This window comes from Haliotis asinina, chromosome 6 (assembly GCF_037392515.1).
Source record: "Haliotis asinina isolate JCU_RB_2024 chromosome 6, JCU_Hal_asi_v2, whole genome shotgun sequence".
NCBI classification, from domain to species: Eukaryota; Metazoa; Mollusca; class Gastropoda; order Lepetellida; family Haliotidae; genus Haliotis; species Haliotis asinina.
In genome coordinates, this window is record NC_090285.1 from 53,810,699 (window position 1) to 53,833,476 (window position 22,778).

Consider the following 22,778-nt stretch of genomic DNA (forward strand, 5'->3'; position numbering starts at 1 on the left):
ATGTTTTGCGCCGCTATTTTGCCTAAAAGTCAAATGAAATATATTCTGATCCAGGTGGTCACCCATCAGTTCGATATAGCATACGTATCATTCTCTTTAACTCTTCGTTGGATTGCCACTACACTCAGAGCGTTTGACGTTTGTTGCTGCATGTTCATGGGTGACACCAAACACACTTAGGTGACCCGATAATGACAAGACCGAGGATATCTCTAACTTGCATGTGATATGGATCTATTTCCATGTTGTTTACTCACGAATAAACATTCCGAGGTACAGAAGATCCTCGCCATCACTGGGATCACTGTGTTATCTTCATCTACTCTTGCTGTGGATACCTATGGCTGCACTCGTCAACTAGAATATCATGTTGACATAAATGAAACCAAACACTTTTATATACAATGGCCTCCACATCTAGATCGCGCAACCCGCTCCAGAAACCGTAACATTATTTACCAGACGATATTACACCAGAGTTGTATTTATCCAAACGCTTAAATCATGAAAATATACACATTTGACATGCTGTTCTGTCAGAATGTAAACACCATGCACGTGTTAGGGCCACAGGTGTTCCTAAACCTTGGCTATTACCTCCACCATCGGGGCAGTCGAATGTTATTGGATCTACAAAAGATGATTCCATACTGAAGAGGTATTTGATACTGAAGTACAATATTTTCTGCCAGTAATAATGCTAATAATAATGCGTGCAAATCCCAGGTGGTCTAACCCATAACACCTGGGTAAAATCACAAACCACAATCCAGTCAGAACTGTTCTGCTACATTCACCTCATTTACAAGTGTTCCCGAAGCTTACACTTCCAAATCACCCAGGAAAATATTTATTCAATATCAATAATATATGTAGTGCACATGAACATAAATAGTTACTGAGAGGGACCAATAAAGGATCACAGGAAAATACAAGCGTTCCTATATTACTTTCAAGATTTCATCACCACAACGTTATTCAAAGCCGGTAATGGAAAATGGAGAATGTCTAAGGAACAGAAGCTTTTCCTGTGATTCTTTATTTGTTTATCTAAGTATATTTTGTCATTAGACAATTATCAAGCCCACAACAGAGCAATTTCTGAATTTTTGTCTTTGATATATTTTCATCAGTCACTTCATTTCAGCCATTGGGCACTTACAAAACATGTTCATGAAACATATGACATGTTCTAACACCGTGTACATGTATTCACTTTTCTAAAGGTATAACACCACATGGAACATTGTGGTGAGTGTAAGGTATGATACTTACTTTAAACTCTATATATTCAATATTATGAACACATATACAGTGAAAGCTGTCTGATCCGGCACTCATTGGGACTGAGGAAATACTCCGCCTTAGGCAATGTGCCGGATTGTAGAGCTGATAATACATGCAAGCCAACGTCGACAACTTGCTGGATTAGTCAGATGCCGGTATTCACAGCTTCCACTGTATGCCTCCGCGATCGATTCATGAATATGAACATGAACGCTTTTGATTCATGAACGACAACCTGATTTCTTCTTGGCTAGAACTGGCACATCTTTAAGAAGTCTGAGATCCGACGGCTGTCACTGAAGGACTATTCAGTCATTTCAAGTTTGTCAATAGACTGTGACTCGGTGTCGTCGCTGATGACGGAAGAGGCAAGGGAGATGGCGGAATGGAGACGTTGCCTCATCGTGTCTACGAACACCAACTTATCAGGAAGCCTTTCTGGCAGCTTGTATTCAAAATCAGAACCCGCAAAAAAGGATGGTTCTGGTTTCTGGCTAGCTCTCGGCAATAGTGGAGGACCGAAGTATGTCTTATATGATGGTTCCTTGTACATCGTGACTTTTCGTGGACTCACGAAAACAGGGAACAATGAATCGGCTGTGGAATCTCGCCTTGTCTCGTTTTTCCTACCAGCGTGAGATTTGGACAAACTAGTGAATCCTAATCCTCTCTGGACCTTTCCGGACAATATTTTGTAATTAAGGTCGTGGATGTTATGGAAGTACATTGGTGTGCTTGGCATACCTCGCTTCAGTTTGTTTTTCAGCCTAGCTATCGTGAATGCAGTTTTTTCATTTTGTTTGAGCTTTTCGCTCCGCGTTGCATCATCAGTTTCGTCAGGGTTGTTGTCATGAGAGGGGTGGCACTGCAGAGCCTTGGGGAGGTGAGACCGTGCTATTTCACCACGGGCTATTTTAGTATGGATATCGGCATTACTCATCCCGGGGTACAGACGCTTCACCAGAGTAGATGTGGTAATGTTCTGCTGTGTCACCCTTAGACTTGGAAAAGAAGCATCTGCATGCTCCCTACTCTTAGCACGTGTCTTGGACTTCCGGCACTCGTGACAAGCGCTAGGTCCCATGACTTCACAGGAGTGAGAAGATCTCACCTCGTCCAAGTTTTCATCGTCTGGATCAGGAGTGTTCGGCTTCAGTGTGGAATGGGCTGAACTCATTCTGCTTCTGCGATCCATCTGGGGATCTAATGAGGTGGTGAGATTCTGATTCTTGTGCAGGATCCGGCTAGCACTGGAGTGTGGCCTTGACAGACCGTCATCACGACGCACATCCTTCTGGGCAAGTTCTAGAACATGGCGGCGGTTCCTGTACGATGACCTTGCCCTTTCTTTCTCTGCTAGAAGGTAAATGTCGTCCACACTGAGGGTTTTAATGTCACCGGGGGTGGAGGTGTTCCTCTTATAGGACACTGACATGGTAGGCTGGCCGACACATCTTGTCATCTGAAAATGTAAATGGTGAAACTGTAGTAAGAGTTTAATCATACATCACATAACATAGACGTATTCAAGTGAGTGAGATAGCGTGGGTTTACGCCAGGTTTAACAATATTCCAGCAATAGCATTGCGAGACACACCAGAAATTGCACCCATGTGGGGAATTGAGCGACTGGTTTATGCCACCGCCCCTAAGTTCAGGTGAGATAATTTGAGGTGAAATGAGTTGAGGTGAAATATGCGTTGACACAGTGTCCAAGATTTCTCCAGTTGCATGCAGCATGTGTGCACGTACGTGTGTGCGTGCGTCCGTGCATGTGTTTGCCTGTGGCTGCTTGTAACTTCCCAGACTTATACGGGTTATATCTTTCCAACCCGCTGATCTAACATGCAACAGTTTAACATTCATACACAACCGAGACACTAAATCTGGGCAGACAAGACCTTGCTTTGTTCCTGTAACGAAGAACGCCATGTAGCGTAACGCCGGCAGCTATATTATATATGCCCTCTACCTCCCGCTCTCCAGGCAAGTCTATTCGTCACTGCATTAAGCTGAGATGGCTTGTGAAAAAACACATCACCAAATACATGAGTTACAGCGTTTAGCACAAAGCGTTTACACTAAATACACCCTAGCGCATAAAACATGAATGTAGAAGGTGTAACCAGAAGATCTCTGTATCCACATCAGTCTAATGTATACAGTTTCACCTGTCGTGGTAGTGATTAAAGCATTGGCTCGTCACGCCGAAGACCAGGTCCGATTCCCCACATTCTGTGGAGCCCATTTCTGGTATTCCCCGACCTGAGTTGGCTGGGATATTTCTTACAGCGACCTAAAACTATAGTCGCTCACGTGTCGTGATGGCAGGCACGTGCAAGTTATATCATCTTACATCGTCAGTCACACTTCAGTGTGTCATGTAATGCTTGTCACGCACACCAGACTCGGTACGTGACGTATAGTTCAGGTATATGGACAATATCAGCGCATACAGCAGAGCCTATTGTGATTGATTGTGCATGCTCGACGGTAGTCATCGGGCTGCACTGACATGTACCTGTTACAGTTTCAAATGTCTCTCACAACTCGCTGTTAATAACCATTGTATTTAACCAATGGTTCGTATACCTCTCGCGAGGTAATATACCGGGGCTTTATGGTGCATTGTGGTTTTGACAAAGCCTTACAGAAGGGTCGAAATGAAAGGTCAAGGCTTATATCAGCACTTGGAGCTTTTGTTACATGTTAATGGACTCGCTATATGTGACTCACACAATACCAACGTGGCGTTATGTTTTTTTCATTAAACGTATGATATATAACATCGATAACACAGCTACCGTATGTGACAACATCATCAGTTTGATTGGAATACTGTGAATGAAGTGTTAGTATTTGTATAAAGTATTGCTGTCTGAAACCAAAGACAGCCTTTGTCTACAAAATACACTTAAAAAAACATTTCCGTAATCACAATCAGTATCTACCACACGCAGAGTCCTCTATATATTAAAATGAAGTGGTTTTTAGATATCACTATCAAATAGAGATATATAGGCGAAACGTTGGAATGCAACTGTTCATATTAATATTTTTCATAATTTTTCCATTTCAACATAATAACTATACTATAACACACATCTGTCTACGTCTAAATTGAGATTTAATAGTGTTTCAATCAATTGTATACGCACGACCAGTTACTTCGATTCAACTGTAGACATGTAAAGCAGTTTAATACGGAACGAACTTATAATGTATGAATTCCTAATCAAACTCCATCAAACATTAAGACGAAATTAGGTTAGCCTGATTGTTACTTACGTTCAATTTCAGTCTCTGTTACTCTGAGTATCCTGAGTAACTACACTCTCAGCACTGTTACTAATTTCAACATCTGTGATTGTTTGGCATACATTAGTATTTCAAACATTCAAGTTAGTTAAAAAAACTTCTGGCTGAAAAATTCTTGGCGCTAAACAAATAACACGCTGAAGTCTTTTCTTTATACATGTATATGATCTGATCTAGTTTGGCTATTTACCTAAGGCTTACTTGTACGTTAGAATACATGAAGAAAACTAAACAGAGGACCGTTAAGACATGTATACTATATGTACTATGTTTCTACTTACTGTGAAGTTTATATGGTAAACTATGTTTATATCGAAGGCGCCTATAACGAAGTGTTGCATATAACGAACTATGGTTTATCCACTAGATGCATATTTTAGTTGAAATGAGTGTAACGAAATCCGGTTATACCGAACTGGAACCAGTGCACCATCTGCGTTCGTTACAACCATAGCGCATGGTACTATACAGATTTTTTGCACCCATCGTATCCATGACAACGACATGTGATTATACTATAATCAAATAATTCAATGCACCATGTACCCATATAAACCATGAATATATAGAAATTACAATTTTCAGTACATCAATATTCATAGTTGATATGATCAGCGGATCCTGTGTTTAAATCCCAGATCGACTCTGACTGTTAACTATGGTTTGGCAGCACCATACCTGTCCTGGTAGTTACATCAAGGTGACACATATTACCAGCATGTGCCACATTAGGCTTAGAGTACTACAGAACGCTGCCGTGCCGTGATATAACAGAAATATTGCCTACTTACTCTGACTTCACATCAGAAACATGGAGGAACTGGTGAACAGACATCGGGAAAATCCTTGGCGGAGACATTGTCTCATAAACGATACCAATGTACAACTTCTATAGTCTTATTACAAGTAGGACCTGTAATAAGACCTGAATTCCGTTCTCCGCTCTAATAAAACCGCTAGTGGTGTACGTTTTCCGTCATCTCATGAACCTTATTTGAACCCAGGTGAAAGTTTCAATACACCCTATGCATGTAAGCGGATTATTACACCCAGTTTTACCATATATTAACATGTTTTATGATATGAATAATTCATTTGACGATATCACCAAATATTCTACTGGTATAATAAAATCGAATATAGGATATCAGAAATATATAATAAACATTACATATTATGTGTTTTTTTAGAGAATAGTAAATGAATTGTTCTTAGGATCGCAATTATACCAGTTGGTTGCTACATATTTTATATCATTCATTCTATTTAGTACTTATTGAAATCTGAAAACACTTCACTTTTGTTATCTCACATTGACTTAGTGGCAACAATAGAAATATGTGTTGAGGAATCTAAAATACACTCTTAGTATTGTCATCAACGATATGATTTTGTTTAAATAATGTAATTATTGATATCCTAGAGCAGAATTCTTAATATCAATGGCATAAAACATGGAAACGGCCGATGTTTTTGTAGAATTCTGTAATACTGAATGTATCTACTTCCAACGTAATACATGTAGTTACGAATGTTCCTCGAGTCTTTTTAGGTTTTTTCTCTTCTTTGTTGTACACTTCATTATTTCATAGTTTATGTTTGAACGATCTTTGCAGTACACGTTTATAGGTGAACGTTGCAATCTTCAATGCCAACAGTGGCACACACAGAAATGCTGTTTTATGACAGACACGTGGGGAATATTTCAGTGACAAAAACATGGACGATGGTTTCCATTTTGGGTAACATTTTGTCGACAATTGACTTGCCTTTGCATGTGTTTGACGCCGATGGGGAGGCTCTGCTCAACATTTCGTGACAAACTAGTATAATCACTTACTGATGGTGATAGAAAATATGTAGGCATGACATATTTGAAATCGTACACTGTACGCTCATGGAGTTATGAAACCGAAAGCAAGGGTGTTGTCACTAAAATGTACTTTAATGTCTATATCCTGTATAATGTTTAACAGTTAAAGTTGCTTAACAAACAGAAGTACAAATTATGCCCTTGCTTAAATTATGCTCATATGTCATGCTCATAACCTTATAATATCAGTAAGACCCATCGCGACATGCATCGTCACACCTATGCATGCCACGCCACGTCACGCCTGCCTGTCTCTGCCACTCTCATACCATACGCTTTAACTCTAAACTATACTCCTACCCGGTTACCACTTAGATCCAACCTTCCTCGCTAGCCTGTGATAGGATCCATATCTGATATGTCCAAATGACAGGTAAGCCTGCAGCGTATCACAGACCCGTATACCCTGGAGGTATCTCACTACGATAATCATACATTTTGATGTCTTTCTCCAGTGGATCAAAACAACCATAGATACACATCATCTTGTGATGGCGTGACCATCGCCATTGGTCACCGTCCACACCGAGTTCATGATATTAACATCTTAATGAATAGCCACGCCATATTGAGTGAGTGAGTGGATCAAAACCCCTTGTGTTAACGTAGGCATATTAAAAATGCCAAAAAAACCCGCATTTAGTTTTCGTTACAGGTGACTGAGGGGTGGGTTTCGGGTCAGTTAAACGTGTGCCATCAGACACAGATGGCATTTTGCAAATAATTTCTGTCAATAACTTCCGTCCTGTTAGTCGTTTAACAACAAACTCTTATCTTGTAAAATTGTTCGGAGTGTCATTGGCTTTGTCCAATAAACATATATTTTCTACTGATTTCTGGTGCTCAAATGAATATCTCCCTATTAAATACCATATCCGCTGATTTCTGCTGCTCAGATGAGCATCGTCCAATTAAATACCATGTCCGCTGATTTCTGCTGCTCAGATGAGCATTGTCCAGTAAATACCATGTCCTCTGGTTTCTGCATCTGAATGAACATCGACCAAATACATGTAAACACTATGTCCGCTGATTTCTGTTTCTCAAGCGAACAAATACCACGTGTCCAACAAATATCACATGCCCCCTGGATTCTGCTTCTCAAATAAACATCGTCCAATAAATAACATGTCCGTTGATTTCCTTTCCCTGCTCGGTAGCACCAACGAATCAGACAAAGTATGTTAGCAATATGCCTAACCCCATGTATGTCCCTAACTTAACCCCCCATCAACCACTAATGCTCACACAAACACTAAGAACAACAGGGGTTTTCAGTATGAAGTTAGTACACGTCTAACCACGTGGTGATTAGGTGACAGAATATAGTGACTGTCACAATAAACCGCGCACATAGATTAGGAAGTAAATCGCATGGGGACACAGTGTGAGTTGTCGGAGCCATTCTACCTGACCGTTGCTCACATTATCAACCACTGTTTCGTCCATCATGGCTACTTACTGTTTAAACTGAAGGATTTAAACTATCGCGGCGTATGACAATGATGTCATGCACATGCTTCAAATAAGAAAATCTGAACATCATCAACAACAACAAGATAGTCAATGGGTAAATAGTACGGCAGTAATGAATGAATGAATGTCGCTGGAGGCAACAGTCCACCTATTTTAACCGGAGCCTGTAATAATAGCTTTGGACAAGTGACAAAAGCATGAGCAACTGACCACCCGTGAGTGTTCGAGGACACAGCCCTATGTGAACACTGAACAGCCCTGGCCCCCGTTTAGTCAGGTTAAGACAACCGTATTTACTAGAGAGCAAATCGATTCCGGGATGGCAAAGGGTGGATACAGTAAAATATCGGTTCCTTCTTTTCAGTGCAATGCAAAGCACCGCCAGTCCTACACACGCGGAAGAATCCACACCGCTCTCTGTCTGTCGACAAAATCATGTTCCTTCAAAAGTCAACCCCGAATATTAGTCACAAATTTCACAAGTTCACACTGAACCTGGTCTTTGAAATTGTATTTCCTACAAGCACTGAACCAAGACAGGCAAACACATATATCACTGAAAACAGACACCGTACTATACTCACCACGACACAGCAAGTAATTTATCCTCAATTACGTCCAATTTCTAACAATACCGTTCAAGCTGTGCACGCAGACTTTAGGACACTATCCAGTAGCTGGCTGTGTTCACTGACATGAGCCTTACAGTGAAGCAACTGGGGGTTGTAAACAAATATCTCCTGTGAGCTATAAAGTAGCCAACGTTTGCCGAGCGCTTGGAAACCAATATTGATTAGAAGATAGTTCTGTAACAGGTCAAAGGGCAACCTTCTTGACACAAGTATCACAATTACTCAATGTAGCATATGTGCCCTGTCCAATTGTTTTCGTTATTGTTCAATGTTGAACGTTTTGATCGAACGTCTTTAAGCATTAAAAGTAGCATTTTATATATATATAACCTGCTAAAAGGCACGTGTCGCTTTTCATTGTTAAATGTCCATCTTGAATAGAGTGGTGTGGCTTGACCACACGTCAATGGTAACGTCTCGTTGTACAAACGCCCCGTTACATGTATGTATGTATGTATGTATGTATGTATGTATGTATGTATGTATGTATGTATGTATGTATGTATGTATGTATGTATGTATGTATGTATGTGTGTGTACGTACCTACTTACACACGCCAGCCCCCATATACGTGTGTGTGTGTGTGTGTGTGTGTGTGTGTGTGTGTGTGTGTGTGTGTGTGTGTGTGTGTGTGTGTGTGTGTGTGTGTGTGTGTGTAAATATGCATGAATACGTATGCATGTACTTACAATGAAAGCGTTGCTTTGTCCTTTGATCCAAATTAAAATGACCACAAAACTTGGTACTTTCAGAGTACTGTCAACAATGTCTAGGTGCAGCTATCATGTAAACTACAACATTTTGGCTGTAGAGACCCGCGTAGAAACATCGAGGCGGACCTACCATCTAAACATTCCCATTTGAATAACACAGTTCTGATTGAGTGTGTTTAGTTTTACACCACATTCAGCAATATTCCAGCTATTTGGTGGCGGTCTGTAAATAAGTGAGTCTGGACCAGACAATTCAGTGACTCATAAGATTAATGTATATCTGCGCAACTGAGTAATAACACTTTAGAAAATTATTATTCAGATATAGCAAAAATCACAGACTTTGTCAACGCTGATCTGTCTAACAAGGTGTTGTTGTACAAAGCAAGCTTAGCCATAAGGTAATCGCAGCTCGCATAACACGTCTTATCGTATACGCCGTTTTGTAAAACGGCACCCTGGACTGCATTGAGAGACGACTGGAGACAGATGATAGCAGATTTTATGCTCTGTCTAGTCCATAAATATCTTGAAGTTTCCACTTGAGTGTGTAGACAATGAGGAGTCATTTGTTATATCCGTAACATGTCCAAACAAATCAGCCGCTGCCTGTCTAACACAGGGATACCAAAACGACCAAACAGGTGAGACTTATTGGCCAACTGATACTCATTTCTTTCAATTCATACCACATACATGTGGAATGGAGGGCTAGTTCCTGTGGGTTGCAATTGTTTGATAATCTTCGCCAACGTAACTTCTAATTTGAAGCTCTGTCATTTGCACCGATGTTCACAACAAAACTTTAGTCTAAAACGCACAAATTAGTTTTAAACATCCTCGTCAAAGCCTCGGCGTTTAAAAACCAGCTAAATATTTAAATTAAGCTAGAATGCGAAAACGTATGATAAAGCGTTAGCCTCGCAAAAATGTCCCGTAGAGTATTCAATAGTAAGTAGATCATATGACATACACCCATATATCCATCTTATAATTACCTCATACATAAATGTCGTTTTCTGATTGGCTAAGCGCTCTTCTACTATTTTCAATGTATCCCGCTTACAAGCGAGGAACATTTCGATGTACCCCGCTGCCAATAGCAACTCATTCCGTACTTCGTAATAGTACTTCTTTCTCTCGAATAACACGATGCACGGACATTACTGACAATTTGCGATTGCAAACCGATAGAATGAAGATAATTCTAAATCTGTTTTTCTTGTGTTGTCTGCAAAGTCTAGTGATGGCTACGTAAAGATTTGCCTTGCATTCTAATAAATAAATTTTGACAAAACGTTCCCTGTGAATATTAAGAAGGATAGGATAGATACATTTTGTACGTTGTCCACTGGTCCCTCGGAACCCATGGGTTGATGTACCCTCGATGTTTGCTTATGTTTAAACATGGTACATCAACCCATGGCCCCTCGTGACCAGTGAACTTATAATGACACCCAGCGTTTGACTCGGATTGTCAGATAGTTCAAAGCATTTACACCCACATTTCATGAGTAAACAAGTTGATCTTTGACGAAATATTTGGAATACCTTTGTAAGTGAGCGAGTGAGTGAGCGGGCGAGCCAACCGTCAAGACAACCACCGGGTCAGCCAGTCAGTCAGTCAGTCAGTCAGGCAGGCAGACAGCCAGCCAGTCAGTCAGTCAGTCAGTCAGTCAGTCAGTCAGTCAGTCAGTCAGACAGACAGACAGTCCCTCGCTGTGATATATACTGGTTGAATATTGCCAAAAGCGGCATAGAACTAAATTCACTCACTCACAAGAATACGCAACAACGATTTGCATCGATCCGAAAGAGCTTTACTTAACTGTCCACACGTGATCACATTCTGTTAAAAGCGCCCCATTTAGACGTCACGCATATGGTCGTAGCACTATCTGACGTACTGGCCCTCTAAGCCTGAGATCAACTTGTATCGTTCTCAGATCCAAGTGCGGCAATATATCAGCTGTTTGGCAGCTATGATGTTCTTTTTGACGCTGCAGGGATTAATATCCGGACCATCACCTAACGTTGTGAATATAGAAACAGGTTAGTTACCTGGATATGAGGTGATCGATAATTGGTTAATCAGCAAATATTGATTTCATACACAAACATATCACCTGTAATGTAGCGTTGCTCGTATGAACCATCGACTACTCACAGACAACAGTAATCACTGTGAAAGCATTGTATGAATATATTTCTGTTGTCCTCGCGTTAATCGGAGATTCATAAGAATGCCTAGAAATGTCTAGGCAAAAACAGTTATTGTGTAATACTCACTAAAACGGAATACGCTTGAACCAAGCCTTCACTTCGAGACAAAGTACCACACATAGTTCGATACAAGGGTGTTTGAATATAGCAGGGTTTTTTTCTTTCTTTTGTTATTCTTCCATGTGTTTTGTTTGTTTTTTTAAAAAAATATTTAGTTTTCTTGGAGGTGTGTGTTTGTTTAAAAATAGTTATTTATTTCCAAAAGTGGAACCGGATTTGTAAACAAGCAGTATGTTGCTTATCTGCATACCGTTTCGGATAAATAAATTGTAGATATAACAATTCATAAGTTTTGTAGTTTCTATCCTTTTACTTCTTTGTAAGACTTAAGTAGGCAATGAGCTCATTACGTATGCTCTCTAACTGCGTTCTCGCTGTTTAAGTGTGAATATGACATTTTAATACAAACATACAGCCAGGTTACTAGTTTCAGAAGTTTGTTTTGAGGATCACGTGATTAATTCATTTTGTCGTCTATGACTGTAACCTGCACCTCTGCTTTAATTGTTACCTATTTTCGACTGAAGCCCACGTTATAAAAGAAATAATCCCGAATAATCGTTACAATTTGGTCATCATATTAGATGTATGCACTGTAGACATTAAAAGTTGTAGACAGTCGAATATATATCGAGAATCCCGTATTTCGGGACATCAGTGTGCACATAATAAACCATTCAGTTCAGGACAACAATGTTACACGCGAGACACGTCATATCGAGAAAGTAAGAACCCGCGTGGAGGGGTATTGCTGAATTACTGTAAGTGGGCATGTCAAGAACAAACCCTCAAGAAAAACACGTCTCCAAAAATTACATTATTACATAACTTTGGAATTCCTAATATAAGATGGACAAGCAGGATATCAAAGAATGTGAATGATTTTGGAATATATATTCATGTTACCTATATTTTCTCCACGGACCAAAATGTCCTATTGTATACATGCCTATTATTCCATTATTGATATCAGATATGAGTCATTATTTGATTGGACATTAATGACAATAAAGGTCGTTGACTTTGCTATACAGGGCATACATCGTAGCAAACACGATCTTCATGAAGATAAACTTGAATATAATGAATGTTATCTGTTTGAAACATGGCCATTGTTAAATACAAGAGCTAAAAAGGTTAAAGAACGTAATTCGCTGAATAGGTGCTTCTCAACATACATTTACATGCTGACCAATTAAACTGCAACTGTTATGTTGATCTTACGCGAGGACAACATTGTCTCAAGTCGTACAGATGACAATTCAACACGTCAGATGACAGGGCATTTACTACTCATATCATTCCGATTTCATTCTTTTCATATATAGGTTTAAGGTCTACATCAACACGCATAAACAACATCACATAACGGTATTAGTGATGTGCCATCATATTGACTTCACAAAGTCCTTTTCTCCCTTTTCTCAGATGTAAATTCAAAGAAGTTTCATTCTGAAATACCAGATCAAATTCGTGTTTTATATATGACCCTGGATAAGGTGGAATTCAACATATCAGATCTGCCTTCAGATGATTCTTTGTTTTCAACATATGACATTAAAATGGGCGAACGTTAACATAGTATATCTTAAATAACAGGTCGGTCTTGTTTCACAACACAGGAGAGAGTGAGTGAGTGAGTATGGTTGTTTGCCGCTTTTAGCAATATTCCAGTAATAAGTTGACGGGGAACACCATTAATGGGTTTGACACATTGTACCCATGTTGGAAATCGAACCCGGGTCTTCGGGACTTGGGACCACTAGGCTACTTAACGACCCCTCGATATCCTAGACCGTCTTCGTATCACACAGGAAATTAATGTTTCATCGAGAAATATTAAACATTATCGAAATTGCATTTTAATACAACCATTTGTAATGACAATAAGTCAACAACTGCTCCATGACCCATGAGACCATCAAGAGGTTACATTGCATTAGGTGTCTGTGTTGCTCAGGGGGACTACCTAAAACGCTATCCTAATGCAGAGGCATGTGACAGGGGTCGGAATAACGTACATGTGACACGTTACCTGCTTATAGTTAGGATTATATGTGTACATAAAATAGTTATACACTGTGTTTCACACCCAGTGCAATCCGTGCACAGTTGAAAAGCGTTATGATTTTCAAAACCTCAACCTCCTGAAAATTGTGCTGCATGTTATCTCAAAACCTAACACATTTCTTTGGTAGCATAATTATCCATTTGTGGGATGAATGCGCACAGTAACGCTAATTCTATAATGAACTAGCCATGCCTAAGAAACTTAGTAGGCCATTAGTAACATGTAATCCTGAGCTTTATACTGAGTCACCTAGTGATTGCTCATTGGCTCAGAATAGTTGGCATTACTACCCCACATAACGCATCAGTGCGCATTCAAATCATGTTCTCAGCTCCATGAGGAGTACACAATCCCAACTACCCAATTTTTTGCATTGACAATTACATTCCATTTTAAAATGGAAAGCTAAAGTATTATTATGATATTAGAAAAATCGTATATCCCATTAATACGCCTGATTATGAATATTGTCGATGGGGACATGCCGAAGTCTAGAAAATACAAATTGAGCGTTAGACGTATCTTGCTCAAGATTTATAAGTGTAAGTGCATAGAAGAACAAGACATGGCATGACAGCGGTCTGCGAATGTGAATGGACATGAGACATAATTGCGGAATGATATAAATGCCACCCTGAAATTTTACTGTTAGAATTTACATGTAAATATGTAAAACACATGTATGTTATTTAAATACGACATTGTAAGTCCGTTGTGTATTGCCTAAACATAAGATTATAAATCCAACGAATATTAACTGAACACAAGATCAAATACGGAGGCGTTTTCCCACACACAGTATGACTCCAATGTGTATTTAATATACCTCTACGCAACATCATGAATGTGAGTACAGCATTATAACTCCGATGTGTTTTTCCTGAACACAGCATAATAGCACCTGAGTACAACGTCATACCTCCGAGGTGTATAACCTGAGCACAACATTATATCCAACGAATATCACCTGAGCACAACAGTATAAATCAGAGGTGTATAACTTGATCACAACATTACTACCAGAGCGTACCAGGTGAATGACCAGAGCACAACATAATAAATCAGAAGTATATTACCTGAGCACAGCATTATGAATCAAAGGTGGTTTAACTGAGCACACCATTATGTCCGACGTATAATACTTGAGCACAACATCATAAATCCGATGTCTTTTACCTGAGCACAGCATTATAAATCCGAGATGCATCACCTGAACAGAACGTCATAACTCCGAGGACTAGCTGACGATACCGAATATATATCTACCGCTTGCCTCATAGAAGACCCCTGATAACATCAGCTGAACACTCGAGTCAGGTAAGTCTACTTACAGGTGCGCTTCGACTCACAACCCCCATGCATCTCCTGGACGTTATCGATCCCGTCTGGAGATTGATTCCACGGCCGGTGATCTCCAATAGTCTCGTATCCATTGTCAATCAGTCGATCAAATCCTAGATCAGTGGGCAGGGTTTGGAAAATCAATTCACAAACTAACAAAACGGTTTCTACACAAACTCATTCCAGTCACGATTGTGGAGACATTACGTCGGAAATAAACCACAAGAAGGCAGTAATGAACAGGTGCCGGTAACAAGTATATCCCGATAACGCAGGACAGGTGAACAATGGTGAGATATTTGTATTAGCTTGTGACGAAAACAGGAATTACGAACACTGGTGTTCTTTTACTGGGTGTAAGTTCCCGGCTCATACCTAATCATACAGCCACGGTTGACTTCTTGCTGCTGATTGTAATGCGTATTGGATCAAGCCAGGTTTTGATTGTGGAGAGCAGTTTGTGAGGTAACTGCTTCAAGTTTGAGATAAGGCGCTTGTGGAATTAGGGGTTAAGGCCTGTTTGCGTAATCCAGCTGTGTGCTTCTCCTGTATGTCACACTGCTCCGTGGATTTTGATTATAATTCATAACATTTTCAATAATGGTATGATGGTAGGCTAGCTTCGTGCTTAAAACGTTCCCACGTCACGGTGATGATCCATGTTTGATTCCCTACATAGCTGCAATGTGTGGAGTCTGTTTCTGGTGACCCTCGCCTTGGTGTTGCTGAAATTGCTAAAGGTGACAGAAAACTAAACTCACGCTAACGCTTCAAAAATAAAGAAAATGATGACAATGTGTCCATTTATAATTCGCTAAATTCTAGTCAATTGTTTGTTTATTTGCTTGTTAATTTATCTGTAAATAAACGTAACCTGAACTAGACAATCCAATTATCGCCATCATGAACATCGATCTATGCAGTTGGGATACGATGGCGTTCTTTTACGACCTGTCGTAACTCTCTACTTTACCACTGGCTACGAACGTTTTCTGACAGTTCACCACACGACCAAATTCATTGAGTCGCCTCTTACAACAAGCATAGGTTGCTGAAGGACAGTTCTGCCCAGCTCACTGGTATCTACGCAAGTGAATACATGTACTCATACCTGTATATTATTATTTTAACGGTCAACGGATCGGCGTGCATTACCATTGTTATTTTCAATTGCAAGGTATACAATCCAACACACCTGCGACACGTCATCACACCCTACCTGAGGCTGTTCTCCCGTATCAGATAAACGTTACGTTTTTTCACATATCGTATGTCTTTAGGTTTTGATTCAGCATTCTATCCCAAGGTTTAGGTTTAAAAAGCAATTATTTTCCAATTGGATGCATGTGTGTTTACACATTCTAACGAGGGCATTTTCCTGCCATTTATTGAACATGGGATTGGTTTGTTGTCACAAGCGATAGTCACATACACAGGTGTGGCTACTGCATGATTGTGTAGATAACAGTGTCAGAATAAACAGATAATGAATTACTAAATATTACTAAACGAGTGAGTTTTAATAACCATGTGTCTGTCCATTAAAACATCACGACGATCGAGCTTCAGGTCAATTTATTCAAGATCTATAGTGAGTCATATATTTTAAGATTTAACACTACGAAATGCATAAAACGTGCTGATTTGCACTCATATATTTTAACAGAAGTTATCCTTGAGGCGGAAGGCAATGAAATAGACATTCTGGTCGACTGGGCTGGCGGAACAAGCCGAATTGCCGCCGAAGAAAGTCGAAAAGAAGATCCCGTCGATTTGAACATCAGCGGTGTTCCTGATCATGACGTCATTAACCTCAAACATCAAACCGAGGACATTTGACGCGAGCCGGATGTAGCCGTTAGCCTGTCCGGGGGTGTTGAGGCGAACGGTCATAAACATGGTGTACCATGTATTTTCCTGGAAAAAGAAGCTGTTTTTCCCAAGTTTGTGACCCCAGTCCTGATTACAATCAACATCGGCTGAGCTGCAGAATTCTCCTTGCTGGGCGACTTCAGGAGCGAAGAGGCTGACTCCTCCCATGCCATCGGTTCTCCAGATCAATCGGGCCGTGAAACAGTCCTTACCTGGGTCCCCTCCAGCCGTACAGTTGATCCCCCCTCCGTACAGTCCCGGCATCTTTCCACCGTAGGCGAAGTTGAACCCTGGGGGGAAGAAGACCTTGTACTGGAGGGTGAGGCAATCTCTGGAAGCAATCGGGCTGGCGTAGAACTGGGTGCCGCTGTTCGGACCAGTCAAAGCGTATGAACCTTGTTTGAAGAAGATTTCGTGAACTTTGCTGGTGCGACCGTCAGGGTTGGACACTGCGGAGGCGGAGTCCCCTCCCATGTAGGTATCTTGGTGTATGTTCCATCCGCCGCGCCACATGTTGCCTGCCTGTGGATTGCTCGATGCCCAAAGTTTTACGCCATCTGGATATATAGTTTCATACAATAAGAAATCATGTATGATACTTTCACGATGGCAACGTCTTTATTATTGTTAAGTGAGAGTGAATCTGATACACAATGTCATTTAGGAAGTGGTTTATGCGACTTTGTGTGCTGGCGATTAGGTGTCTGACTCTGAAGGTGCGGGTTCGGACTCAACTGCAAAACGGTACTAGAATTTGTAATTTACTAAGAAAGTGTAATCCCACATATAACATGGGACATCTGACCACTTTCTAAATGGTATTGTGTGCTCATAGCTAGCGGCCACGGCAACCGTGCCAATTTACACGTATCAGAGGGGTACACAAAGTATGCAGTCTAGGCTACCCGTTGTCCGTCTTTCATTTTTTGTGGAAGTCGCGGTGGCTGATTGGGTTAGGCGGCTGACTTTGTGTGTTGGAGATTAGGTACCTGACTCTGAGGGTGCGGATTCGAATCCAAGATGGTACTCACCTTCAAAAGGTACTAGAATTTGTACTTTAATTAGAAAGCGTAATCCCAAATATAACATATGTTATAAAAAAGTGAATCTGCACCGAAAGGTCGCATCATGATGTAGTACACAGTTGCCGTCCATAAAATATCATGACTTCTTCTATGCCAGTCAAGCAGAAAGTTTCGTATCATTATGTATCAATTTGTAATTGTATGCATGAATTCAGAATAATATTTGAGAATATGAACATTTTGAGTTATTTTAGTTTGTATTCGACAAAAACAAGGAGCCAAAATTTTGACGATTTGTGGAGTAAAAAACAATATTCCAGCCATCATCTACATGAACATCGATCTACACAACTGGGATACAATGACATGTGTCAGCCAAGTCACCAAGCCTGATAACCCGATCCATTAAGTCGTCGTCATAGGACAAGCACGGGTTAATAAAGATCAGTCCGGATCTTCACGGGTAAAGAAATTTTTTTAGTAATGGTTTTAGTGCAGTTGGTCGAACCGAACACATTAACCTCTTGAAGCAGGCTGTACTCAAGTAATTTCTGGTTGAACTTTGTGAATGTGTTAAATGAGTGAGCATGGTTTTACGTCACCTTTAGCATCTTCCAGCAAATCAGTGACGTTATATCACATATGGAAAACAACCAGGGCCTCCTTTCACAAACCTCTAAGCTGATCGCAAGTCACTAAGGTAACCTTAAGGCAATGTTAAGGAATGGGAGGATAAGGTTGGGAGTGAGTCCACTGACCTTATTGACGACTCGATACTCAAAAACTAATGTAACGCACCACCCTCTTGTGAATGTATAATGAGGAAACTGACCTATGTGAGAGACACAACACCCCAGCAGGAACAGCAGCATCATCGTCAGCGTCATCGTCATGGTATCTGAACAACAAGGCGTTCAACATTCTGAACATGAAGGCAAGCACAGGCGAATATTCCCCAGTAGGCGTGTACCAACTGGGTGGTCAATTTTGGTCTGTTATATTCCAGATTCGTATATCAATGCCCGTGTTACTAATAACTTGACTGTTTGGTCTAGACTCAATATTTACAGACTGCCGGCATATACCTGAGTGTTTGATTCCAGTCTTAAAACTCCACGTTTTCTGTTTGTTAGGTCAGTTAAGCAACAACGTATCAGTGACGGATGTTCAAGATGGCACCAGTTGCTGGAATACAACATTCTAGAGTCCTTAAATATTAATACATTTCAGCGACAAACACAGTTCCATGATCACGAAGCTAAAACAGAATATGTGCTTATGAATCACTGTCATAAAAACAAGTGTTTCCTCATCCACATCAATCCGCAAACACATAAAAAAGGAGAAACTAACTCGTCATGTTAATATGACCTACTGGACAGGAACACTTTTACAAAGCTTACCTCGTCTACGTTGTCAGTGAAGGACAGTGAAGGAACCAGGCTACTGGAGCCTAATATACACTGACGGCATTATCTGTACATCAAATTAATTGACTTACAGGGAGAAAGGAATCGACTTTAATTTCCTTTGTAGCCCGAAGGTGGTACCAGTGTGACGTCCAGGACTGGCGGTTTGGTTGTTTCGTGTGCCATGTAACAAAAAACGCCACGCTCCTGCTCTGCCGTGCACGTGTCCTTTGAAGAGATACCAGTTTAATTAGCACTTCTCTTGTGTATTTTGCATGCCTTCAGGAACATTCAGTGCACGTCTTCTTGTAGCTCACCTGAACAAACCGTCTCACGGACCCCGAACCGCATTATTTTCCCTTCTGCCTAGCACCCTTTGCCATGCTAAAGTTCCACCTGAAGCAAGACTAAATTTCCTTTGGTAATCTCCTTTATCAGAGGGAATCTTTTTCCATTTGAAAAGAACCGTTTATTTCTATACAAACTATAATTATATATTCAGAGACTAAGCTTTAGTCTGCTGAAGAAATGATTACGGTATCTGTCGAAACTTCCAGAATTCCAATCTGATTTGAAGCATGCCAAAAACGGTAGCTTTATCTAAAATATTCACTACCAAAACCGCAAAGAACATCTAGCGGTCTGTGAATAAACGAGTCCAGACAGTCCGATGATCAACAGCATGAGCATCGACCAACACAATTAGGATGCGATGACATGTGTGAACCAAGTCAGCCTGACCACGCTATCCCGTTAATCTCTTCTTACGACAAGCGCGGGTTACTGACGGCCAGTTCCAACCCTAATATGCATCTTCATAAAGAAGTTGTGTATCCATAAAAAAGTGCTCCTCTTTATCAAACCAGTTTCTAAATTCCAATTTAAAGGATTTAAAGAAACTTCACCATTCTATATGTTTGATCTCAACCATATAGTCTCTAGACGGTGTTTTCTGAATTCAGTTTAAAAATTACACATGTCCGATGCGACAGCCATTTAGAACGGTCATTTCTTCATCGTTACGTCTCATGTAAGGTCTTGATAACACTGGGATGTCCATGAGTACGTCTCATGTAAGGTCTTGATAACACTGGGATGTCCATGAGTACGTCTCATGTAAGGTCTTGATAACACTGGGATGTCCATGAGTACGTCTCATGTAAGGTCTTGATAACACTGGGATGTCCATGAGTACGTCTCATGTAAGGTCTTGATAACACTGGGATGTCCATGAGTACGTCTCATGTAAGGTCTTGATAACACTGGGATGTCCATGAGTACGTCGAATGTTGAATAACACGTTTTTTGTGTATTATGATGCACATGCTATTTAAATATTTATGCTTGTCCCTAATTTTAACATCTGCACTGTCCTCGAAGTCGCTTCAAGTCACTTTTTAAAGTTCCCTTTAAAACACAATTATGAACGTGTGTTTGAATCAATTGCCACCTGAAGATCTGGTTAGAATTGGTTCCAGCAACCTACGCGACAACACAAAAACGTTTACAACCATGACGTCCCCTGTGTCCATGTTGCTAAACAGTTGTTGATCGAAAATTGAAATCGAACTAACATCGTCTTTGCACTGAGCAAGTGCAGCAATATGTGTTGTATGTATTACTACACATGGATTTGCTTCTAGCCACGTTCTACGCGTAGTCAGTGTTGGAGTACCGGTTAATATACTAATACACACGCACACAACGAATTTGTGAAGTCATAACATTAAGAGAGAAGATCAATAAAAAATACAAAAAAACGTATTCCCAAACTTTTTTGTTAACAAAACAGAACGCAATACAATGGGTGGAATAGGTTGTAAACCACTGGTATAGTGAATCTGGGGTACCGGTGGATTGCTTGTTGGCTACCTGTTGGCGCCCTGTGCACTGATTGCCTTTAGAATCTCCGTAAACTGACTGTAGACTGTCGTAAACTGTCTGGTTTCAGTGGAAAACTGTCTACAGACTGCCGTAATCTGTCTGTAGACTGTCATAATCTGTCCGTAGACTGCCGTAACCTGTCTGTAGACAGTCAGAATCTGCCTGTGGACTCTCCGTAAACCGTCCTCTGAATGTCGTGAACTGTTTCTGGACTGTCGTAAACTACATGTAGACTGTCGTAATATGTCGGAAGACTGGCGTAATCTGTCCGTAGACTGCCGTAATTTGTCTGTTGACTGTCGTAAGCTGCCTGTAGACTGTCGTAAACTGCATGTGGACTGTCGTTGACTGTCGTAATTTGTCTGTCTGTAGAGAAAATGACCAGTCTTCATATATGCGAGCGAAGCGAGCAAAGGTTTGCAACGCACTTCCCTCGCTCCGGTTCAAAAAGTTTTTTTCATGTCAAAATAAAATATCGCCACCATCAAAGGTACACTCCAATTTCCTCACTAGGTTGTGCTCTCAGATTTCCAACCCCATATTTAATAATTACTCACGTGAAATATGTTTTATTCAACATTTTAAGCGCCACTCTTGGTATTCAGTTCGTTCTTCGCCTCCATTACCCCCGCCAGCTCTTCTATTTACCCTTGTAGCGTTGATAATACCTTGTTTCCTAAACTTAATACACAAACGTACACGCAAGTAAGCATTTATTCAGAATATCAGTGTCGTCCTTGCTACAGCTACATTAAGACATTTACATACCAAACAGATATAGCCGAAATATTGCTGTGTGTGGCAGTAGAAGAACTGAATGACAAGCATGACAAATGCCCAGAAACAGCCCAATGTCATAAAAAATACACCGAAGCGTCTGTAAAATGTACACATACCCTTGAATGACTTTGTAGACGGCAATGAATGCTGCAAGTATAAGACTAATTCTGAAGATAGTCACCCTGTAAAGTCGATCCTGCCAATCTCTGAAACATATTGGACGAATTGCCAAACAGCCACTGACCCGCCAGTCTGTGGTTAGTAAAAATCCAGTAGGGCCAGTAAATTTTTAAGCTCACCGGCTGCTGAATTTTCATGGGGTCATTGTAAATATATCACTCTCTCCGACAGGCAGATAACTTGACTAGCTAGCAAAATTTGGAAACTATTTCACAGATTGGAGGAGCGGTAGGTAGCCCAGTGGTTAAGGCGTCACCCCGATGGCCCGGGTTCAATTCCCCACATGGGTACAGTGTGTGGAGCCCAGTTTTGGTCGTCGTATTGCACATTGCGAAAAGAGGCGTAAAACCATACTCACTCACTCGCAGACTGTGTTGGACATCCTTCGGATGTGGTGACTGCTTCAGCGTACTTAGTTTTTCTTGCAAGGCTTATGTCCTAGTCACAAAGATTAATTAACGGTTAAACAGGTGCGTCTGTATATATTTCTATTACAATTTAATCTACATTGTAATTTCACATAAAATTTTATTGAAGTTTTATACAATAAGACTGTTGCTATTACGTATTTTTTGGACCACGATTTAGATCTTTGACTAGTGCTGTAGTAAACATTAACCTAGTTCAAATGGG

General features: G+C 40.5%; 2 protein-coding genes across 4 annotated transcripts; both read right to left on the minus strand.

Moving 5' to 3' along the window:
• Window positions 1-468: 468 nt before the first annotated feature.
• Window positions 469-15,390, minus strand: LOC137286805 (uncharacterized). 3 transcript variants are annotated; one of them, XM_067818808.1, is made up of 2 exons: window positions 14,831-15,020; window positions 469-2,749 (listed from the first exon to the last, which is right to left on the minus strand). In XM_067818808.1, the coding sequence occupies exon 2, from the start codon at window positions 2,747-2,749 to the stop codon at window positions 1,592-1,594; it is 1,158 nt and encodes a 385-aa protein (XP_067674909.1). In that variant the 5' UTR covers window positions 14,831-15,020; the 3' UTR covers window positions 469-1,591. The 3 variants fall into 3 exon arrangements, with proteins under 3 accessions (XP_067674909.1, XP_067674908.1, XP_067674907.1); XM_067818807.1 differs by lacking the exon at window positions 14,831-15,020 and adding an exon at window positions 8,539-8,681 and having other exon boundaries at window positions 774-2,749; XM_067818806.1 differs by having other exon boundaries at window positions 834-2,749; window positions 14,986-15,390.
• Window positions 15,391-16,638: 1,248 nt separating this feature from the next.
• Window positions 16,639-18,785, minus strand: LOC137287956 (uncharacterized). The gene is made up of 2 exons (XM_067820323.1): window positions 18,725-18,785; window positions 16,639-17,424 (listed from the first exon to the last, which is right to left on the minus strand). Exons 1-2 carry the CDS (start codon window positions 18,783-18,785, stop codon window positions 16,655-16,657), a joined length of 831 nt encoding a protein of 276 aa, XP_067676424.1. The 3' UTR covers window positions 16,639-16,654.
• Window positions 18,786-22,778: the final 3,993 nt, after the last annotated feature.